The sequence below is a fragment of the Ranitomeya imitator genome, chromosome 3 (assembly GCF_032444005.1).
Source record: "Ranitomeya imitator isolate aRanImi1 chromosome 3, aRanImi1.pri, whole genome shotgun sequence".
In the NCBI taxonomy this organism is placed as follows: Eukaryota; Metazoa; Chordata; class Amphibia; order Anura; family Dendrobatidae; genus Ranitomeya; species Ranitomeya imitator.
In genome coordinates this window covers 386,195,006-386,214,158 of record NC_091284.1, presented here as the reverse complement: position 1 = coordinate 386,214,158, position 19,153 = coordinate 386,195,006, and the positions used below count along the sequence as shown (strand labels likewise).

Genomic DNA, 19,153 nt, shown 5'->3' with positions numbered 1-19,153 from the left:
GGAGTGCACCTCTCCTAGCACCGATTTGCAGCTTTGCAGGGGGTGGTGTGAAGCAGTGCCTGAACTACACCATCAGGCAGGACTCAAGTACAGTACTGCGGATGAGAAGGCAGATAAAAACACTGGCTTTATTGAAAGACAGAGGATTTTATGTCAGAAAATAAGACTAACAATTATGGAAATGTTAGCAGCAATACTAGATACAAAGAGAGATAGCTGGAGCATGTCACACAATCTGCGCTCCAACTGTGGCAATGCAAAGTTTAATATAAACAGTATAAACAATTTCTACAGTCTACTCTCTTCTAAATTCCTACCTGGCTTCCAAACATCGGGCCTCGCTGCTACAGCGCCCTAACTAGAGAAATCTACTCTATACCATAAGACAGTTGAACACTGGTGTCACACTCACAGTTCTGCAGCTCTGAGGAGAAAGTCTGCCATCTTCTGCTTAGTACCAAAGCAATGAAGTTTGCTGTGTTGCACTCATCCTACAAGCTAACAGTTCCATCTTCTTCAAGGTCCGAGCAAGTCTCATCCCACTTTCAATGCTGAGGGGTGACTGGTACCACAGTGTTGCTTTCTCTCTACAGTTTACAGGTGCTTGGGGAAAAGCCACCTTGGCTGTGCTATGCGACCCTTTTCATCTGACATGGTCCTGTTGGCCAATCCTGCGGTATCAGGGCACTATCTTCTCCCTTAAAACCGCTAATTCGTTTAACAGTCTATCAGTGTACAGACATCCTTATTATTCTGGCTTCCTGACACAGGCAGAGTCTCTCCCTAGATTCACTTCAGGATCAGACACTTCCTGATTTTATCTCAATCTAACACACAGCAAGCTGCAGGGGGAAAAGGAATAGTCCAAATGCATACAAATATGAGGGGAGCATTGTTCTTAAAGTCACAGTGTAATTATGTTCCTGGCAGGAACTGACCACCTACAGGGGCACTTCTAAAGAATTATGTTGGGACCAGCAGTATGGTCACATCTCTGGTCTGAACCAAGTGGTCTCCCGGGCCGGTAGCAAAGGCAACCTTGCCTCTACAATGTAAGAGAAACACAGGGCCACAGTGGCTAGTCAGATCCAGTGATCTGGCCAGGTACAGAGTGGCTTGAGTATGTTCTAATACATACAGCCTGCCAGTGGTGTGAGCTCCTCACGTAGGTAATCAGTCTCTCTAAGAATACAGGGTGGCTGGTAACCTAGGTAATGAATGAGCTTTACACTATAAAATTATAATGCCTCTTTCTTGATTAGAGTATTTTTATTAGGTGGTAAATTGCAAAGTGGTTGTTTCTACAAGCACCACATAATTTTGTTTCTGGTGTCCTTCAACAGCTCTTTGGTCTTCACCATAGTGGAGTTTGAAGTGTGACTGTTTGTGGTTGTGGACAGGTGTCTTTTATACTGATAACAAGTTCAAACAGGTGCCATTACTACAGGTAATGAGTGGAGGACAGAGGAGCCTCTTAAAGAAGAAGTTACAGGTCTGTGAGAGACAGAAATCTTGCATGTTTTTAGGTGACCAAATACTTATTTTCCAGCATAATATTTTGCACAATAAATCTTGCCAGATCAGATAAGGTGATTTTCTGCAATTGTTTTCTCATTTTGACTCTCATAGTTGTGGTCTACTTATGATGTCAATTACAGGCCTCTCTCATCTTTTTAAGTGGGAGAAGTTGCCCAATTGGTGGCTGACTAAATGCTTTTTCCCCACTGTTATAAAGAACATTCTAAGAATATCGCAGCAAGAGACTTCTTTCCAGCAGCACAACCAATTTTTAAATGTGTTTTTTTTTCCTTTTTTTCCTTTTTTGGTTTAATCAAGAATCAGCTGGGTAGAAGAGCAAAATTATATAGCAGACAGTGCTATATAATATAATGATTGCAATATATTAAGAGGATAAAAACTTTACTGAGAGTGCTTCTGTGACACCCCAGGGTCATGGTTGTCACTGTTGCATTGCTTTCCTCACGGGGAGAGCGATGTCACACTTGGAAGCGAAGGAGGATCTTTTCTATTAAGTATACACAAACATGCAACATGTTCACACTCTAGGCCAGAAGGGGGAGCTCTGAACCCAGTTTTCAGGGGAACCTCCCTATATAAATATTCTGGTCTGGAGGGAAAGTCAGTCAGTGAGTAGGAGGAGAGAGAGAAGACTTGACAGCAGACAGGAGCAGTCTGAGGCTGAGAGGAGAGTTAGAGAAGGCCAGAGAGGAGCTTGTCACAGAACCTCAGCTTAGGCGTAGCTGGTAAGCAAGGAGTGTAGCTGAGCAGACGTGGGAGTTTGCAGCTCCTGGCAGAAAGAAAAGAGAGCAGTCAGAAGGACTGGAGAAAGAGAATATAGAGAGAAGAACACAGTGTAGAGAGCATGCAGGAGAGCAAAGCACCGGAGAGTGACAACTGGGGAGGATAGCTGTGACTGAGCTACCTCTCTGCAGAGCACGGATTCTGGTAGCCGGAAGACCAAGGTTGTGTCAGACTTTAGGAGGCACAGCAGCAATCGACAGGACAGCTGGACTACACATAATCTGTCTGCCCTAATACCAGGAGATACAATAGTGCATAGAGCCCGGTTCATGATACAGATCCTGTAAAAAGGCTTGAGCCACCTGTCATACGGGTTTGTGTCCCACCTTTTAGGAGGACAGAGAGAACTGTGAGGACCTTGATCAAAGCCACAGGCTGCAAGGGACTACACCAAAGCGCTGGTAGGAAGGCTTCTAACTCCACCTGGTAGAGGGGACTCTGAACTTGCTTCCAAGCCGGCTGGACCCTGCCTGTACCTGTGATATGGTACCCTGACTGCGGTTGCCTGAAGCTTTCAGTAAACCAGGTAAAGAGACTGCAAACCTGTGTCCTCCGTTTCTTATTGCACCATTCACCATCTTCATCTACACACTGGGAGCCCTGGGGACCCAACTTCCCCTGTGGGAAGTTATACCATCTTAGCTGCCATAACATCACCCCAGAGGACCCCTTTAAGCAGCGTCGGTCCCCACTGACCGAATTCCACAGGTGGCGTAACAAACAAACTCTATATTCAAAAGCCCTTTACAGTCATTCCCTTTTACTTGGGCGCCCAGGCCACGGACCGGGTTGCCGCCACCGTGGCATCCCCTTTAAGTACCGGGGTGGTACCGAGTACCCCACGGGCCTGGCGGGCGACTCACTTCTTTAAGAGGAGACCTAATAGACCTATGTCATACACTTAATAGCATTAATCTATTATCTATTAATCTATTATCCTAAGTCATGTGACAAGGCTCGCTAAAGGGTCGACATTGACTGCTAGGATTGCTACTTCCAATAGGTGGCACTAGCTTTCTAGTCCTCTTCCTCTCTGAAGAGAAAATTTGCATATTTCCCAGAGGAGCTTTGCGACTTTAAGTCTCCTCACCTCGACATGCTTATCATGTCACTCTCCGCAAGGAGAAACGATACTTCTTGGATCCCAGTCAGACGCCTCTCAATCAGCCAAACCAGATCTCCACTTTGCACTCATGAGAGGCAGTACCCCGAAACACAGTGTCTGCAAATTGAGATTCTGGTTTGGCTATTATCCTAAGTCATGTGACAAGGCTCGTTAAAGGGTCAACATTGACTTTTAGGATTGCTACTTCCAATAGGTGGCACTAGAGTTCTAGTCCTCTTCCTTTCTGAAGAGACAATTTGCATATTTCCCAGAGGAGCATTGCGGCTTTAAGTCTCCCCACCTCGACATGCTTATCGTGTCACTCTCCACAAGGAGAAACAATACTTCTTGGATCCCGGTCAGACGCCTCTCAATCAGCCAAACCAGATCTCCACTTTGCACTGACGAGTGGCAGTACCCTGAAACACAGTGTCTGCAAATTGAGATTCTGGTTTGGCTATTATAGTCATGTGACGAGGCTCGTTAAAGGGTCGACATTGACTGTTAGGATTGCTACTTCCAATAGGTGGCAATATACTTAATAGAAAAGAGAAGAATCAATTGGGTAGAAAGACAAAATGAGCAATTTTAAGTACACAGTGCTATATAATATGAAGATTCCAATATATTAGGAAGATAAAAACTTTAATGAGAGTGCATCTTTAAGGAGAGAAATTAGCTAGCTTCTCTTCTATCATAGAAATCACTTCAGATTAATACATTTGACAGCCTGGGACATAACAGAATGGTAATGAATGTAAGACCTAACATTTGTAAGGCATCTTCTTTCAAAAATGTCCTTTTCTACTCTTGTGCTTCTGTGCACATTCTCATGTAAGGGTGCTTGATAGGTCTTGGAAAAGAAGTTGCTTATGTTCGTTATGCTGCATATGCCAAGCATTATGCATCAGATGCAGCTGCACTAATTACGAGAGCCATTCATCGAGAAATCATTTCTACCTATCTTCATGCATATTCCTAATGCATGTTTAACATTTTCATTTTGCACACAGAAATAATAAAACATATATAATCTGTGTCAACCCAGGCTATATCTTTAGAGTTACTGGTTCTAAGGATCTCATTTTGTGTGGTGCATATCATCATCTAAGCGAGAGTGTCATTTCAAAAGTCATGTTGTTTTTGGTCAAAATTTGTATTCTGAGTTATTACGCCTCTTAAGAAAAGCTGCCCAATTTAATCAAATGCTTTGTGAATCAGTGATAACATGAAACCATGTCCTTCGCTCTGTTCTCGGCTCTTTCAAAGAAATGCAAGATGAAGGCAGCGTTATGGATACAGCCAACTGATTAGACTGGTAGAGTTTAAAGATGGCTGCCACCCAGTGGTCAAAGTGAACAGAGACAGCAAGTCAGCTTTGCAATTTTTATACAATGAAAAAAGGATTTCGTAAAATGTCTCAAGGTTGACAATAATACAGTGAAAATGCAAGAATTCCCAGAGCGCAATGGGATTTTATACTTCTATATTGCATCCATTTCATTGTAATACATTATTGTTTATGCCTCACATTAAATTGTTTCATTGCAACATATAATAGAATTTGGCACCCGCCTATTATGCATTTGTGCAGAGACAGGGCTACACGTATGCAATCACCTGCACCATTCTGTACGTAGAAGCTGGCAGGACATGTGACAGGTGCCCGGGTCTGAAGAGAATACAACTACATCAAATATAAGGGAGGGACTGTAACGCGCTCAAACACTGCAACTGCTCGCTCTGCTAGCAAAGATTAAGTCTCTTCCAAATATAAATGATTTTGGCACACCAAGAGAACTAGGCATCCTAATGCCTGTAAGCCATCTTGAGAAGATTCACGGCCACTTAAACTGGCACTGCTCTCGAAATCCAGCTGTTAGAATGTGCAATTGTCAGGATTGTTTCACCAGTGAAATCTTTTCCATAAATAATAATGATTCTATAACTTCTAGGTCACAGAGGGAGAAGCAAAGAGACTACAAAATCCAGCACAGGAAACTGACCTATAATAAGAATTATTGTCCAGCGGCCAATAATGATTGCGGCAACTAGTTCTTACTTCAAGGAAAATAAAATAAAAAGAATAAAAGCAATTTGACCTACAGTAAAGAAGTGATATATGCTTAAAATGCTTCACTAATAAATATAAAGGGCTTACAGAATTAAAAAAACATGACTGCGTTCTTCCACAACCACGTATTATCTGCCAATCGGTTGCGTCTAACATTACGTTTAAAGGGAAGCTAGAAAACCCAAGATTCTGAGGCACCAGAGAAAATAGGGATAAAACATAACCTTTGTTCCATCCATAAAATCACATGGTGATATAAAATTGAGGTAGACGAGAGAAGCAACGTTTTGGCGCAAAAGGGCCTTCTTCAAGCCAGAAGAACAATAAAAATTACACCATGGCCTGACTGGTCTCCCATGCACCCCAATCTGCTACATGTGTTTATTTTTATATTAATATCCTGCTTATCAAGCCCTTTGCACTTCATTGTGACACTAGTCACTTCTCACTGCCAAGCCATGAGTCAGAATAGTCAAATAGTCCAAGGTCAGGAATCAGGAGGGTACGTCATGAGCAGAATAAAGAGACAAAAGAGTGATCAGGTAACATTTTGAGGTCAGAATACCAGGAGGATAACGGATCAGAGCAGAATGGGTTAAACAGAAGGATGGTCAGAATGAAGTCCAAGGTCAGACAACAAAATACCAAGCATGCAGAACTCAAGGCATAAGGAGCACAACCCTCACTTGTGGAATGTACGTCTGGCAGAGGTCTGGGAGAAACAGCTCAGATTATTAGCATGGCAATCACCTGGGATAATGAACACTTGGAGACGGCCGAAGCCTCCCAGTCTCAGATTGGATAGTTGAGCTGCCAATCAACACACTGACATCTCAGGACATCGCTGTACCAGATAGGATGACTGAGCTGTCAATCAAAGTACTGAGAGCTTCAGCACCCCTGCACCGGATTTGATGGCCAAGCTGTCAGCAACTGCATCCCAAGCACACTAGGGGGTGGAACTGTGACATACATATTTGATTGCAGTTTATGCCAAAACAAAATGTAATAGTCTATTTGCGATATGCTAGTTAGAGTCAGACTAGTCGAGGAATCGATGATTTCCCAAGACTAGTTGTCCCACTAGTCATATGACCGTGCACCTGTCAGCATACTAACATGATTTGCAAGATCCAATTTCACTGATGGCTCTCTGCAAGTTTCCTGTATGCGCTGAACTTTTGTCCTTTCCTGTCAATGCCCTATGAAGCTGAGTGTATGTTGCGTATATCCGAGCTTAATAAACAGGCAATCCCTGCATGTGTTGTGGCTGTCGAACAGCAACAAGACATACAGCCATGGTGACTCGAACACACGTGCGTGCTTGGATTACACCTCATCTGAGCATGCTCGCTCATCATTAATGGCCAGTTCTATCCTCCATTACTGAAAAATCGACTTTTGTATTAATATGCCAATGTCTATGTCACTCCAGCTCTATTCCCCACCCAGTGTCGCCTCCCTCAGCTTGACTGACCGCTTCCATGCTGTGTGAGTTCAGGCAAAGAAGACATCAGTCAAGCAGAAGAAGTCGGTGAATAGAGCTGGAGTGAGAGATGCTTCAGATGTATTACTAGTTATTTAGCCTCGTTTGCATATCAATTAAAACGCTATTTTCTCTACAACATAACAAAGGGCCATGTAAATGTATTGCTGGACTTGTCTTTAAAAGACCTACATGCACATATAAATAGTTATTTTGGGTGAGAAATCCCGCTAACAGATTCCCTTTAACTTCTCTTTCACCTATCCTGTTTTAATGATTTCTCTACAATTATTTATTTCCTTTTACTAATGATGCATGTACTATTGCATACGTTATTTGTTATTTGATATTACCATTGCATTTTTTGTACTGTATGTTTATGGCATTGAATTAGCTATACATTACGTCGGTGTATTTTATAAATTGTTACAACTTTGATTTTGCGGTTGAGGAGTCAGATGGGAGTCAGCTGGCTAATTTGAACTAACAGAGGATGTTAGACTTCTAGTAGAAGACAGCCTGGGCTCTGGAAGTTATATGCTCATTGGCATTCAGCTTTGACTTTAATGAGACAACCATAGAGATTTTTGCAAAAATATATAGTAATACTACACTTAGAAGAGTGGCATGGACTCATCGCTCTACCACTCTGTGGGGTACCAGCTCACAGACCTCCATTTATGATAGTTTCCTATAAATATCTCAATGGCATTCTATGGAAGCCCAAAAGTGAGTTTCTACCATGTTAGTCTTGACTTACAGCAGAAGAAAACTGGTCATAAAAGAAGGCCACTTTGGATCATAAATTGTCAAACTGAACACAAAGCAAAACCATCTAAGCTTTTTGGATTAAACTGCCCTCTCTCTTACTACTCTGCTACATATTACAATTTGTTGATCCATTCAGACTATAATTTCAGACGTAGGTGGCAAAGGAAGCGAAAATTTGTGCCCGAAATTTTCTTGATTCTTGCGCTTGTACAAGACTTTTCATAAAACTCTTTGATTATGTCTTCCTATGTTGCATTCTGTAGTTGGATGGATTAACACGCACGCAATGCTGGCAAACATTACGATTTAGTAAAAGGTTTACCGAAAGCCAGAAACACTGACCGTGAATGGGTACAGCTTGACCTACTGTGGGTGAGTCAGTGTTGTGTGCCCTGGAGACTAAGAAGACCGCTACAGAACTAATCAGTACTACATCCTGCTGAAAAAATATTTAAGCAAAATGACAAATAAGAACTCGAAGCAGATTTAGAATAAACAACATATTGGATTATTTAAGTGTCGTGTCATTGAAATGCTAAACATTGTTGTCAGACTTTGGGGTTTTATTTATGTCTTAAAAAAATCATAGATTACCAGTAGCTTTAGGGGACTACCAGCTACTACAAAACTATGAGCTACTGTAGGATGGTTCTACTTAATAGGGTATTCTCATTTCAGACAGGCAAACTCTGTTCTCGACATAGGTATGGTTCATTAAGAACATGTATGCCAATAAAGGGAATCTATCAGCAAGTTGTTGCAAGGGAATATGAGAGCAACAGGATGTAGAGAAAAGACCCTTATTCCAGTGATGTATCACTCACTAGTGTAGGTTTTCTATAATCCATGTTTTCTCTGCTGTAGATGTAGCAGTGCTCAGAATGCTAAGCTCATTATAACCCCGCCCACACCCTTGATTGGCAGCTTCTTGTGTGCACTGTAAATTGTCAGCAAGGTGCTACTCAATGGTGGGGGCGGGGTTAGACAGATTAGCCTGACTGCCGGACACATAAATCCTAGTCATCTAGTGATATTCTTCTGCTGATTAAACACAGATTGTATTGAAACCACAGCAAGCTGCTGAGGAAACTGAAAATGTATGGAATCATGGTGCTCTCGGATAACATAGCAAACACCTGCTGAAAGATTCCCTTTAATGTTAAAGTTGAAAATTCCCCCTTAAATAAAGTGTTCAAGCATCTAAAAAAAATACTTTAAGGTAGCACTTAAGAAGGATGCTCACCTGCTACTGTTTTTCTTAGATTTTGCAGCTTCCTTACATTTTAGCTCAGCTTCATTAGTCCGGAGTTGTTATCTATATAACTACTAGAGATCAGGTGGATAGATTCGTGGGAGTCCAGTACATCGACCAATAGTCTAGAGTCACTTAATGGGAGCTCATACCATTAAAAATATCCGATGTGGCTGTTGATTGGCTGACATGGATTTTGATTACCTGGGGTGGGGTGACGTCATTATTGTGGCGTGATGAACAGATTAAGTCGAGCCGTCCCAACTAATTGAAAGCTGCACGGAGGATCCCTGAAGGCAAATATTTTTCAAAGCTAGTGACCAGGGACTACTGACCTGCCCAATAATTTGGATTCTCTGAATCGATCTGCCCATCTTTAATGGCCACAGCTTATCTACAGTATCTACATGGAAGAAACCTAAGGATATGAGCTGGGATATAAACTGGTGTGCATGCAACAAGTAAGCACATGTTCACACTGGCCACTAAATAGAAAAATCTTGACAAACGTTAAGGTTTTTAATTTTAGAATTACGACCATCCCAGTTTAGGTCACCGTGAAGTGGTAGACAGCTTGTTTTTTTTTTAATAAAAAAAACATGTTAACTAAGTACCGTATATTGTTTTCATGCACTATGCTATTTCTTTACTGCAGGGTATTCAATCATTATGTTTCTGTCTTTTATTTTTTTCTGTTCAGCCGTCAATGCGAAGGTGCGCTTACATGCTGCATGCACACCAGTTTATATCCCAGTTCATATCCTTTGGGTTTTTTCAGTCTGTTTGCATCATGTGCATATAAAAGAGTGGCTTGCCCTTTCTTTCAGCTGGATACTATATTGATATGGTTCCCAAAGGCTGTGTGTCTACTAGCTGGGCCCAGTCCTTTTCAGCCCTTATCCACATGCATGTCACCTGACAAACTCTAAGGTTTTTAATATTAGCGTTAGGACTTTCCCAATAAGGGTCACCGTGAAGTGGTGGGATGGCTTTTTTCATTTTGTTTTATGAAAAAAAAACATGTTAATTAAGTACCCTATATAATTTCCATTTATTTATTAAATACATTTATTCATTCATATCTTGGGTAGTCTGAGACACAACTCTTGTCTCACCATTGGTTCAGGCTCCTACATTCTCCTGCCCCCTATAGCACCGTATCTGCAGAATGGCTGATGTGTATAAACAGAAACCTATCAGAGGCTCACCTAGAAGTCAATGCAAACAGAGCTGATCTTTATTACAGGGCAAAATGATTATAAAGTACTGATTACTAAACCACCATCATGAAAGGTTATATCTAAGGAAACTTGGAGGATTGTTTTAAATACAAATCCAATACTATATTTTAAGGGGTTTTCTTATTTGACACATTTATGGTATAAACACATCAGAATCCTCGCATTTTCATCCCTCACCTACTGTATCCTCACCCATCCCTTGTAGATTGTGAGCCCTCGCGGGCAGGGTCCTCTCTCCTCCTGTACCAGTTGTGACTTGTATTGTTCAAGATTATTGTACCTGTTTTAATTATGTATACCCCTCCTCACATGTAAAGCGCCATGGAATAAATGACGCTATCATAATAATAAATAATAATAATAATAATTTACAGAGAAATAGAGAATATTTTGAAAACAACGGTGGATTTTCCAATCCTCTACTTGACAATGCAGTAGAACATGAAAGCAATTACTGTCTTGTTTGTTTGTAATCTAACATATTATAGATAATCAAAAATAGTCCACTTTTCTAGCCAAGATTGTGAGATGAATAAATATCAGAAAGCATGATTTACATGAGGCTAATCTTGCACACGACTTGATATATTTATTTATGTCCTGGAATTTGTGAAGCGGAAATTGCAGTTCAATGGGTTAATCCTATAAGATGTGGTTTTGTTGAGATGTTTCATACCTGGATCAGTGGGTCCCTGAGCATTTCTCTGTACTTGATTGACAGGAGATATTTGTGACGCATATTAAAAAATAAGGACAAGACACTTCTGAAGGCAGCTTGTAAGATTTGGTATATGGCGGCCTGCTTGATAGGCAGCAGCAAGCTGCTACATTTGCCATCCAGAGACAGATGCTTCTGTGTCATTTCAACGACCTCTCTGCCTTTGCCTGCGCAAAACTTTACTAACTGAAGGTTCATCAAGATCCTGTACGTTGTTTCAAGTCTCTGCGGAAATCTATCATGTTCTGTAATATACCAAAGACACATCCTTAAAAGTTGTCGTAGAAAAGTGACCAAGTGCGCTAATCCCGATCTCAAGATGTCTTTTTCTATCGCTGGAATTTCGATACACTATTAACAGCTGTAGCGTTCTATCAACAGGCGACTATGGTAATTAAAACAGTGCCGAGGAAAAGATGGCTTGCAGCACAATTAATTCACTCAAAAATAATAACAATAATTCATTGTAATGTACACCAGATGTCTGATACACCTGTTCCTTCTGCTAATGTGGGATGATCATTTTGAATGGCGGCTAGGCTTACTAAACCAAAAGTCTAAACATAGCTACTTGTCCTTAAATGTTACTCATAAAGCTAATGAGTAATACCATAGCGTTCTATCTAGAAGTAACGTTTTCTCCCTTTATACTACATAAAGCCAAGCATTTATAAGATGCAATATGCCGCACCATATTTTGATTTGCACCATACTGACAGAGGAGAAATCATTTATAGACACTCCCTTGAAGGGGTTTTCCACTAGTGAACAACTCCAGCTGAATCAAGTTAACATAAAATAATGGATACACTCTTCCGCAGTGTCACCTTTCCAGCCATGTCAGCGCCACTGTTCCCGGAGGGTGGCATTGTTGGGTCATATGCCTGCTGCAGCCCATAAGCCACTGTTTTGATGCAACTCATCAATGTTCCGTCAGGGCTCACATCCACACAGACAAAATAGTGAAGGTTGCAGCCAAACAATGGGCACTCACTAGCTCCATCGTACGAGAACATCGCTGGAATGGCGCCACTGTAGGAATTGAATTTCCATTGTTTTTCACTTAGTAGATTTCCTGGATTGATGAAAAAAGGATATTGGCTAATAGTTACTTTTCCAAGCAGAATTTAATGAATTAAAGCTGTGCTGTGATTGGTTGCAACTATTTTAGACAATTTCATAACACTTCCTTGTCGGCTTCTTTTGAAAGGATTTTCGGGGGTAATTAAAAGCAGTTTGTTTTTCTCAAACATGGCGTCACTTTGTCTGTGGACCGTGTCTGATACTACTGCTCAACCCTATGCACCTGAAGTCATGCCACACCATGCACAGCTCATGGTCAAGAGGTACCCTGGTTCTAAAATTGAAAGCAAGTCTTTTCTCCAACCCTTTTTGGAAATTGTCTGTAGAGTTAATCGGAAGCCGCATGCTCAGCTCATCTGTTTCCGGCCGTCCCAGTGACAATGAAGCTGAGCATGTGCACCTCAGTTTTATTCAAGAGCATCGGCTCCAGAAGTTTTAGAATCCCATTCGCTGGATTCTTGGGATTACCAGAGCTCAAACAACTAGAGGGCAGAAAGTTTTTCCAATGGATAAGGGATAAGTTATAAAGAAGGGAAGAAAACCTACTGCTTGACAAACATCATAAGTTTTTTGCATAGCTTGCACAGGTGCTGTGTTTTACTCCCATCAGCTTGGCAGGAATCAGGGGGCACTGCTGTAAAATTCGATTTTTTTCTTGATTAAACGCTTACTAATTCATATATGTAAATCTCATGCAGACCATGGAAACTAGCTGCGATCGTCTGTTCGGTCATGTATATCACTACATATTTTTCTTCTTCTTGCTAGTGTACAGAAGAGGTAAGGGTGGGGGGGACGAAAGACTGTAACTAGTGTTGAGTGATACCTTCTAATATTCAAAGGTATCGGATGGTATCGGCCGATATCCAAAAAATATCGGATATCGCCGATACCGATACCCGATACCAATGCAAGTCAATGGGACACAAATATTGGAAGGTATCCTGGATGGTTCCCAGGGTCTGAAGGAGAGGAAACTCTCCTTCAGACCCTGGGATCCATATTCATGTAAAAAATAAAAAATAAAAATAAAAAATATGGATATACTCACCCTTCCCAAGGACCCTGGCTGTCACTGCTGCGAGCGTCTGCCTCTGTTCCTAAGAATGCAGTGAGTGAAGGACCTTCGATGACGTCGCGGTCAGGTGACCGCTCACCTGACCGCTCATGTGACCACGACGTCATCGAAGGTCCTTCACTCACTGCATTCTTAGGAACGGAGGCAGATGCTTGCAGCGGTGACAGCCAGGGCTCGCCGGAGGAGTGAGTATATCCATATTTTTTATTTTTATTCTTTATTTTTTAAATGAATATGGATCCCAGGGCCTGAAGGAGAGTCTCCTCTCCTCCAGACCCTGGGAAACATTCGCACCGCACACGACGATTCCGATTTCCGATATCGCAAAAATATTGGAACTCGGTATCAGAATTCTGATACAGCAAATATCGTCCGATACCCGATACTTGCAGTATCGGAATGCTCAACACTAGTGTTGAGCATTCCGATACCGCAAGTATCGGGTATCGGCCGATACTTGCGGTATCGGAATTCCGATACCGAGATCTGATACTTTTGTGGTATCGGGTATCGGTATCGGATACATAGAGATGTGTAAAATAAAGAATTAAAATAAAAAATATTGATATATTTACCTCTCCGGCGGCCCCTGGACTCAGCGCGGGTAACCGGCAGGCTTCGTTGTTCAAAATCAGCGCTTTTAGGACCTGAGAATCACGTCCCGGCTTCTGATTGGTCGCGGGCCGCCCATGTGACCGCCACGCGACCAATCACAAGCCGTGACGTCATTCGCAGGTCCTTAACGCGCTCATTTTTTAAAAATGAGCGCGTTAATGACTTTCAAAGACGTAGCGGCTTGTGATTGGTCGCGGCAACGCGACCAATCACAAGCCGCTACGTCTTTGAAAGTCATTAACGCGCTCATTTTTAAAAATGAGCGTGTTAATAGCTTGCGGTGACGTCGCGGCTTGTGATTGGTCGCGTTGCCGCGACCAATCACAAGCCGCGATGTCACCGCAAGCTATTAACGCGCTCATTTTTAAAAATGAGCGCGTTAATGGCTTTCAAAGACGTAGCGGCTTGTGATTGGTCGCGGCCACGCGACCAATCACAAGCCGCTACGTCTTTGAAAGTCATTACCGCGCTCATTTTTAAAAAATGAGCGCGTTAAGGACCTGCGAATGACGTCACGGCTTGTGATTGGTCGTGTGGCGGTCACATGGGCGGCCCGCGACCAATCAGAAGCCGGGACGTGATTCTCAGGTCCTAAAAGCGCTGATTTTGAACAAAGAAGCCTGCCGGTTACCCGCGCTGAGTTCAGGGGCCGCCGGAGAGGTAAATATATCAATATTTTTAATTTTTATTCTTTATTTTACACATCCCTATGGATCCCAGGGCCTGAAGGAGAGTTTCCTCTCCTTCAGACCCTGGGAACCATGAGAATACCTTCCGATACTTGATGTCCCATTGACTTGTATTGGTATCGGATATCGGTATCGGCGATATCCGATATTTTTCGGGTATCGGCCGATACTATCCGATACCGATACTTTCAAGTATCGGACGGTATCGCTCAACACTACTCAACACTAACTGTAACACATGACTGTAGGATCAGGTCACAGGTGTGTTTTTATACAGTACAGCATTATACACACACAAAGGTGTCAATTAGAGCTGTTTATGCAAAATCATGTCTAAAGTATAAAGCATAATTGATGTTTTAATTTTTATTTCATCTATCAATAGTACATGTGAAAATAAGCAACTTTGTAATATATCATATCAGAGAAATCTGCTTCTTTCTCTGCCAGAATTGATCAGTCATTATGAAAATTCTCAATTCTGAGATAAAATCTGGATTCAGTGAAGACTTTCCATTACTGAGATAGGAGATGGCATTTATTGCAGAAACAATTACATGTAGATAGGAGGGAGAAGAAGGAGGAGCTCTGCCTGTAGCTCCTCCCTCATCCTCTTCCTCCTCTCTGCATAGACTCTCATCAGTAGTCACTCCCATCTCCTCTCAGTAATGGAAAGTCTTCACTGAATCCAGATTTTATCTCAGAATTGAGAATTTTGATAATGACTGATCAGTTCTGGCCGAGAAAGAAGCAGAATTCTCTGTTAAGATATATTATAAAGTTTCCTATTTTCATATGTGCTGTTGATTTATGAATATTGTATGCATTCCAAGAACATAAAGATTGCTGCAATTATTGTTTTTAGAGGGAATTTTTCCAAAGAATTGAATTTGATCTCCGCCCAATCTATTTCTATGCGCATGTAGGTCTTTCAGTTACATGATCAGTTTTTTCCTCCATTACTGAGAAATCAGCATCTAAATTAATATTTAAATGCTGATATTTGAGATTTAAATGATCTGATGCTTATGTCACTCCAGCTCTATTCCCACCCAGGGTCGCCTCCTCCTGCTTGACTGTTGGCTTCTTTTCCTGAAGTCACACAACATAGAAGTTTTCAGCTAAGCAGAAAGAGGCGGCGCCGAGAGGGGAACAGATCTGGAGTGACAGAGGCTACAGATCTGCAGCCTCATTTACATATCAACTGAAATGCTGATATCTCATTAATAGAGGAACATACTGGGCATGGAAAGGTATTACTGGACTTATCTTTGAAAGAGCTACCATGCACATATAAATAGTTTGGTGGTGAAATATTGCTGATAGTTTCCCTTTAATTTGCCAGAAGAATACGAAGTGTTGTATAAATTCCACAAATAAATGTACACAGTTGAGACTATATCGTAAAATGGATTCTAAACAATTGACAACAGTGAATATAAAATATAAATATTAACTGCGTAATATTTTCTTGAAATAATCTCAGCCAGTATTTTAATTTCACACAGGTCTGACCTTCATAAGTAGAGCGGAACCCTTGAGCACTGACTGCGTAGTCCGACACCAACCACAGAGTTAGGAGGTTTCCACTGCTCACAATTGGAGCTGGAAGATGAAAACCTGTTAACCTACAAAATGAAATAAGACAAAGAATTAACATCTTAAACCATGACCAGCGGAGAGAATTGTAAATTCTTTCATAGCATATAAACCAAATTTTATGGCAGCTTTCCCACCTGTCTTTTCAACTTTATTAATACTATAAACCTTCACATAACTGGTTTGCTTAATAATACCATCTTTATTTTAGGCATAATACCCTCTCATTTCCCATATTGCATTATGTGCAGAATTAAAGTAAGAGTCAAGTTAAGGATTAACATATGGTAAATGTTCTGCAAAGGAAAAGTGCCACCTCTTACAAAAATCACAGCATTGTTGTAATTATTATTATAATTATTATTATTATTATTGTTATTATTATGCTGTTTCATTGCAGATTGCGGGATATCTTTTCCATAGAGTTCAATGCAACAACATAATTGTTTTTACATGTTTGCAAAGTACTAAATATATAATGAAATATTTCTTAATGCTAAAGACATACTATTGTACCTTCCACTAATATGGGTTACCAGCATAATATATATATATATATATACTAGATTGTGGCCCGATTCTAATGCATTGGGTTTTCTAGAATATGCATGTCCCCGTAGTATATGGACAATGATGATTCCAGAATTCGCGGCAGACTGTGCCCGTTGCTGATTGGTCGAGGCAACCTTTATGACATCATCGTCGCCATGGCAACCATTATGACATCTACGTCGATACTGTGCCCATCGCTGATTGGTTGAGGCGAATTCGCGGCAGACTGTGCCCGTCGCTGATTGGTCGAGGCAACCTTTATGACATCATTGTCGCCATGGCAACCATTATGATATCTACGTCGATACTGTGCCTGTCACTGAATCAGAAACGTGGGATTTCTATGTCCTTTATGACATCATCGTCGCTGTGCCCGTTGCTGATTGGTCGAGGCCTGGCGGCCTCGACCAATCAGAGGCGCGGGATTTCCAGGACAGACAGACAGACAGACGGAAAAACCCTTAGACAATTATATATATAGATGTATAGATATATATAGATATATCTATATATATCTATATATATAATTGTCTAAGGGTTTTTCCATCTGTCTGTCTGTCTGTCTGTCTGTCCTGGAAATCCCGCGTCTCTGATTGGTCGAGGCCACCAATCAGCAACGGGCACAGCATGGCGATGATGATGTCATAAAGGTTGCCTCGACCAATCAGCGACGGGCACAGTCTGCTGCGAATTTGCCTCGACCAATCAGCGACGGGCACAGTATCGACGTAGATGTCATAATGGTTGCCATGGCGACGATGATGCCATAAAGGTTGCCTCGACCAATCAGTGACGGGCACAGTCTGCCGTGAATTCTGGAATCATCATTGTCCATATACTATGGGGACATGCATATTCTAGAATACCTGATGCGTTAGAATCGGGCCACAATCTAGTATATATATATATATATATATATATATATATATATATATATATACACCTATTTATTATTTTACAATTCTGTGAACAAAATATGCCATTTAGAATTAATGAGGAATTCCAGTCACAGCAAACGTATTTCTACAATGAGAAATATTTTCCCTGGGAAACTAATAAAATAGGCAGGTACACTCCTGAAGCTATATACTCAATGCAGAAGGCACCAAGGCTTCATCAAAAGTTATAAATGTTTAGATATATACAGACAAAGGCTAGAACTAGAAGCAAAGCAATAAGTAACAACAGACATTGGGAGATACTTATTAAATTAACTGCAACAGTAAGATGTTTTGTGCAAAAATGTTCCACTTTTTTAAGTCATATTTTAACAGTAGAGGGGGGAATTAGCAGAAAAGGTATGTTATAGCAGAATGCGGCCCAAGAAATGTATTACAGAAACTGGTGTAAATAAAGGGGGTCATCCATATAGCTAAGAAGATTTCATTTTGTAGCATATAGACAGCCCAAGATGTGCTAAATGTGTTAATAAATTAGGCGCATCTTGCCCCAATGGTCTACTGTTTGGACTACAGTACTAAATATCAGCAGAGGCATAACCATAATAGGTGCAGAGGTTGCACCCTTGTGTATAAAGGACCCAAAAGCTGCATTTGGCCCATATGAAATGACCCATTGCTGGTAAAGACCAGCAATAGTTGGTGGCCCAGTTGGAGCTTTTGCATCGGAGCCAAAAGCTTCAAGATACACCACTGAATATCAGTCTTATTAAATTTCACCCATATTGTATAATAGCCGCCATCATGGGTTGGTCTGATTTTTTGCCAATGTTGTCAACAAGAATGTTATAACATGTAGCATTTTCTTGCTGTCACATATTGACAGACCGCATATACAGTCATGGCCGAAAGTGTTGGGACCCTTGAAATTGTTCCAGAAAAGTATTTTCACCACAAGATAATTGCAATCACGAATGTTTATTTCCTTTGTGTCTATTTGTACAACACAAAGAAATGTAGAAAATAAGGCAGCTTGGACATATTTTCACACTAAACCTCAAAAATGGGCTGCATAAAATTTTTTGCACCCTCAACTTAGTAATTTGGTTGCCCACACTTTGAAATAAATAACATCAATAAATAGCTTCCTATAGCCAACAACAAGCTTCTTCCTCCTTTCAACTGGAATTTTGGGCCACTCTTCTTTTGCAAGCTACTCCAGGTCTCTCATAATTGAAAGGCGCCTCCTCCCAACAGCAATTTTAAGATCTCTCCACAAATGTTCAAAGGGATTTAGATCCAGACACATTGATGACTACTTCAGATCTCTCCAGTGCTTTGTTTCCATTCATTTCTGGGAGCTTCTTGAAGTGTGTTTGAGGTCATTGTCTTGCTGGAAGACTAATGACCTAGGACACAAACCCAGCTTTCTGACAATGGGTACTACACCGCAATCAAAAATCCTTTGTTAATATTAAGTTTTCATGATGCTTTGCAAACAGTCAAGGCACCCAGTGCCAGTGGCAGCAAAACAACTCCAAAACATCTATGAACCTCCACCAGATTTGACTGTAGGTACAGTGTTCTTTTCTTTGTAGGCCTCATTCACTTTTTGGTAAACAGAAGAATAATGTGCTTCACCAAAAAGCTATTTCTTGGTCTGATATGT

At 41.1% G+C, this 19,153-nt stretch overlaps 1 protein-coding gene across 1 annotated transcript in view; it reads right to left on the bottom strand.

Moving 5' to 3' along the window:
* CSMD2 (CUB and Sushi multiple domains 2) overlaps positions 1-19,153 on the bottom strand; it is a 1,686,610-nt gene that overhangs the window by 1,197,863 nt on the left and 469,594 nt on the right. Inside the window, exon 3 of the mRNA XM_069756979.1 lies at positions 15,950-16,062. Coding sequence (XP_069613080.1) covers positions 15,950-16,062 — 113 coding nt within the window. The remainder of the gene's footprint in view (positions 1-15,949; positions 16,063-19,153) is intronic.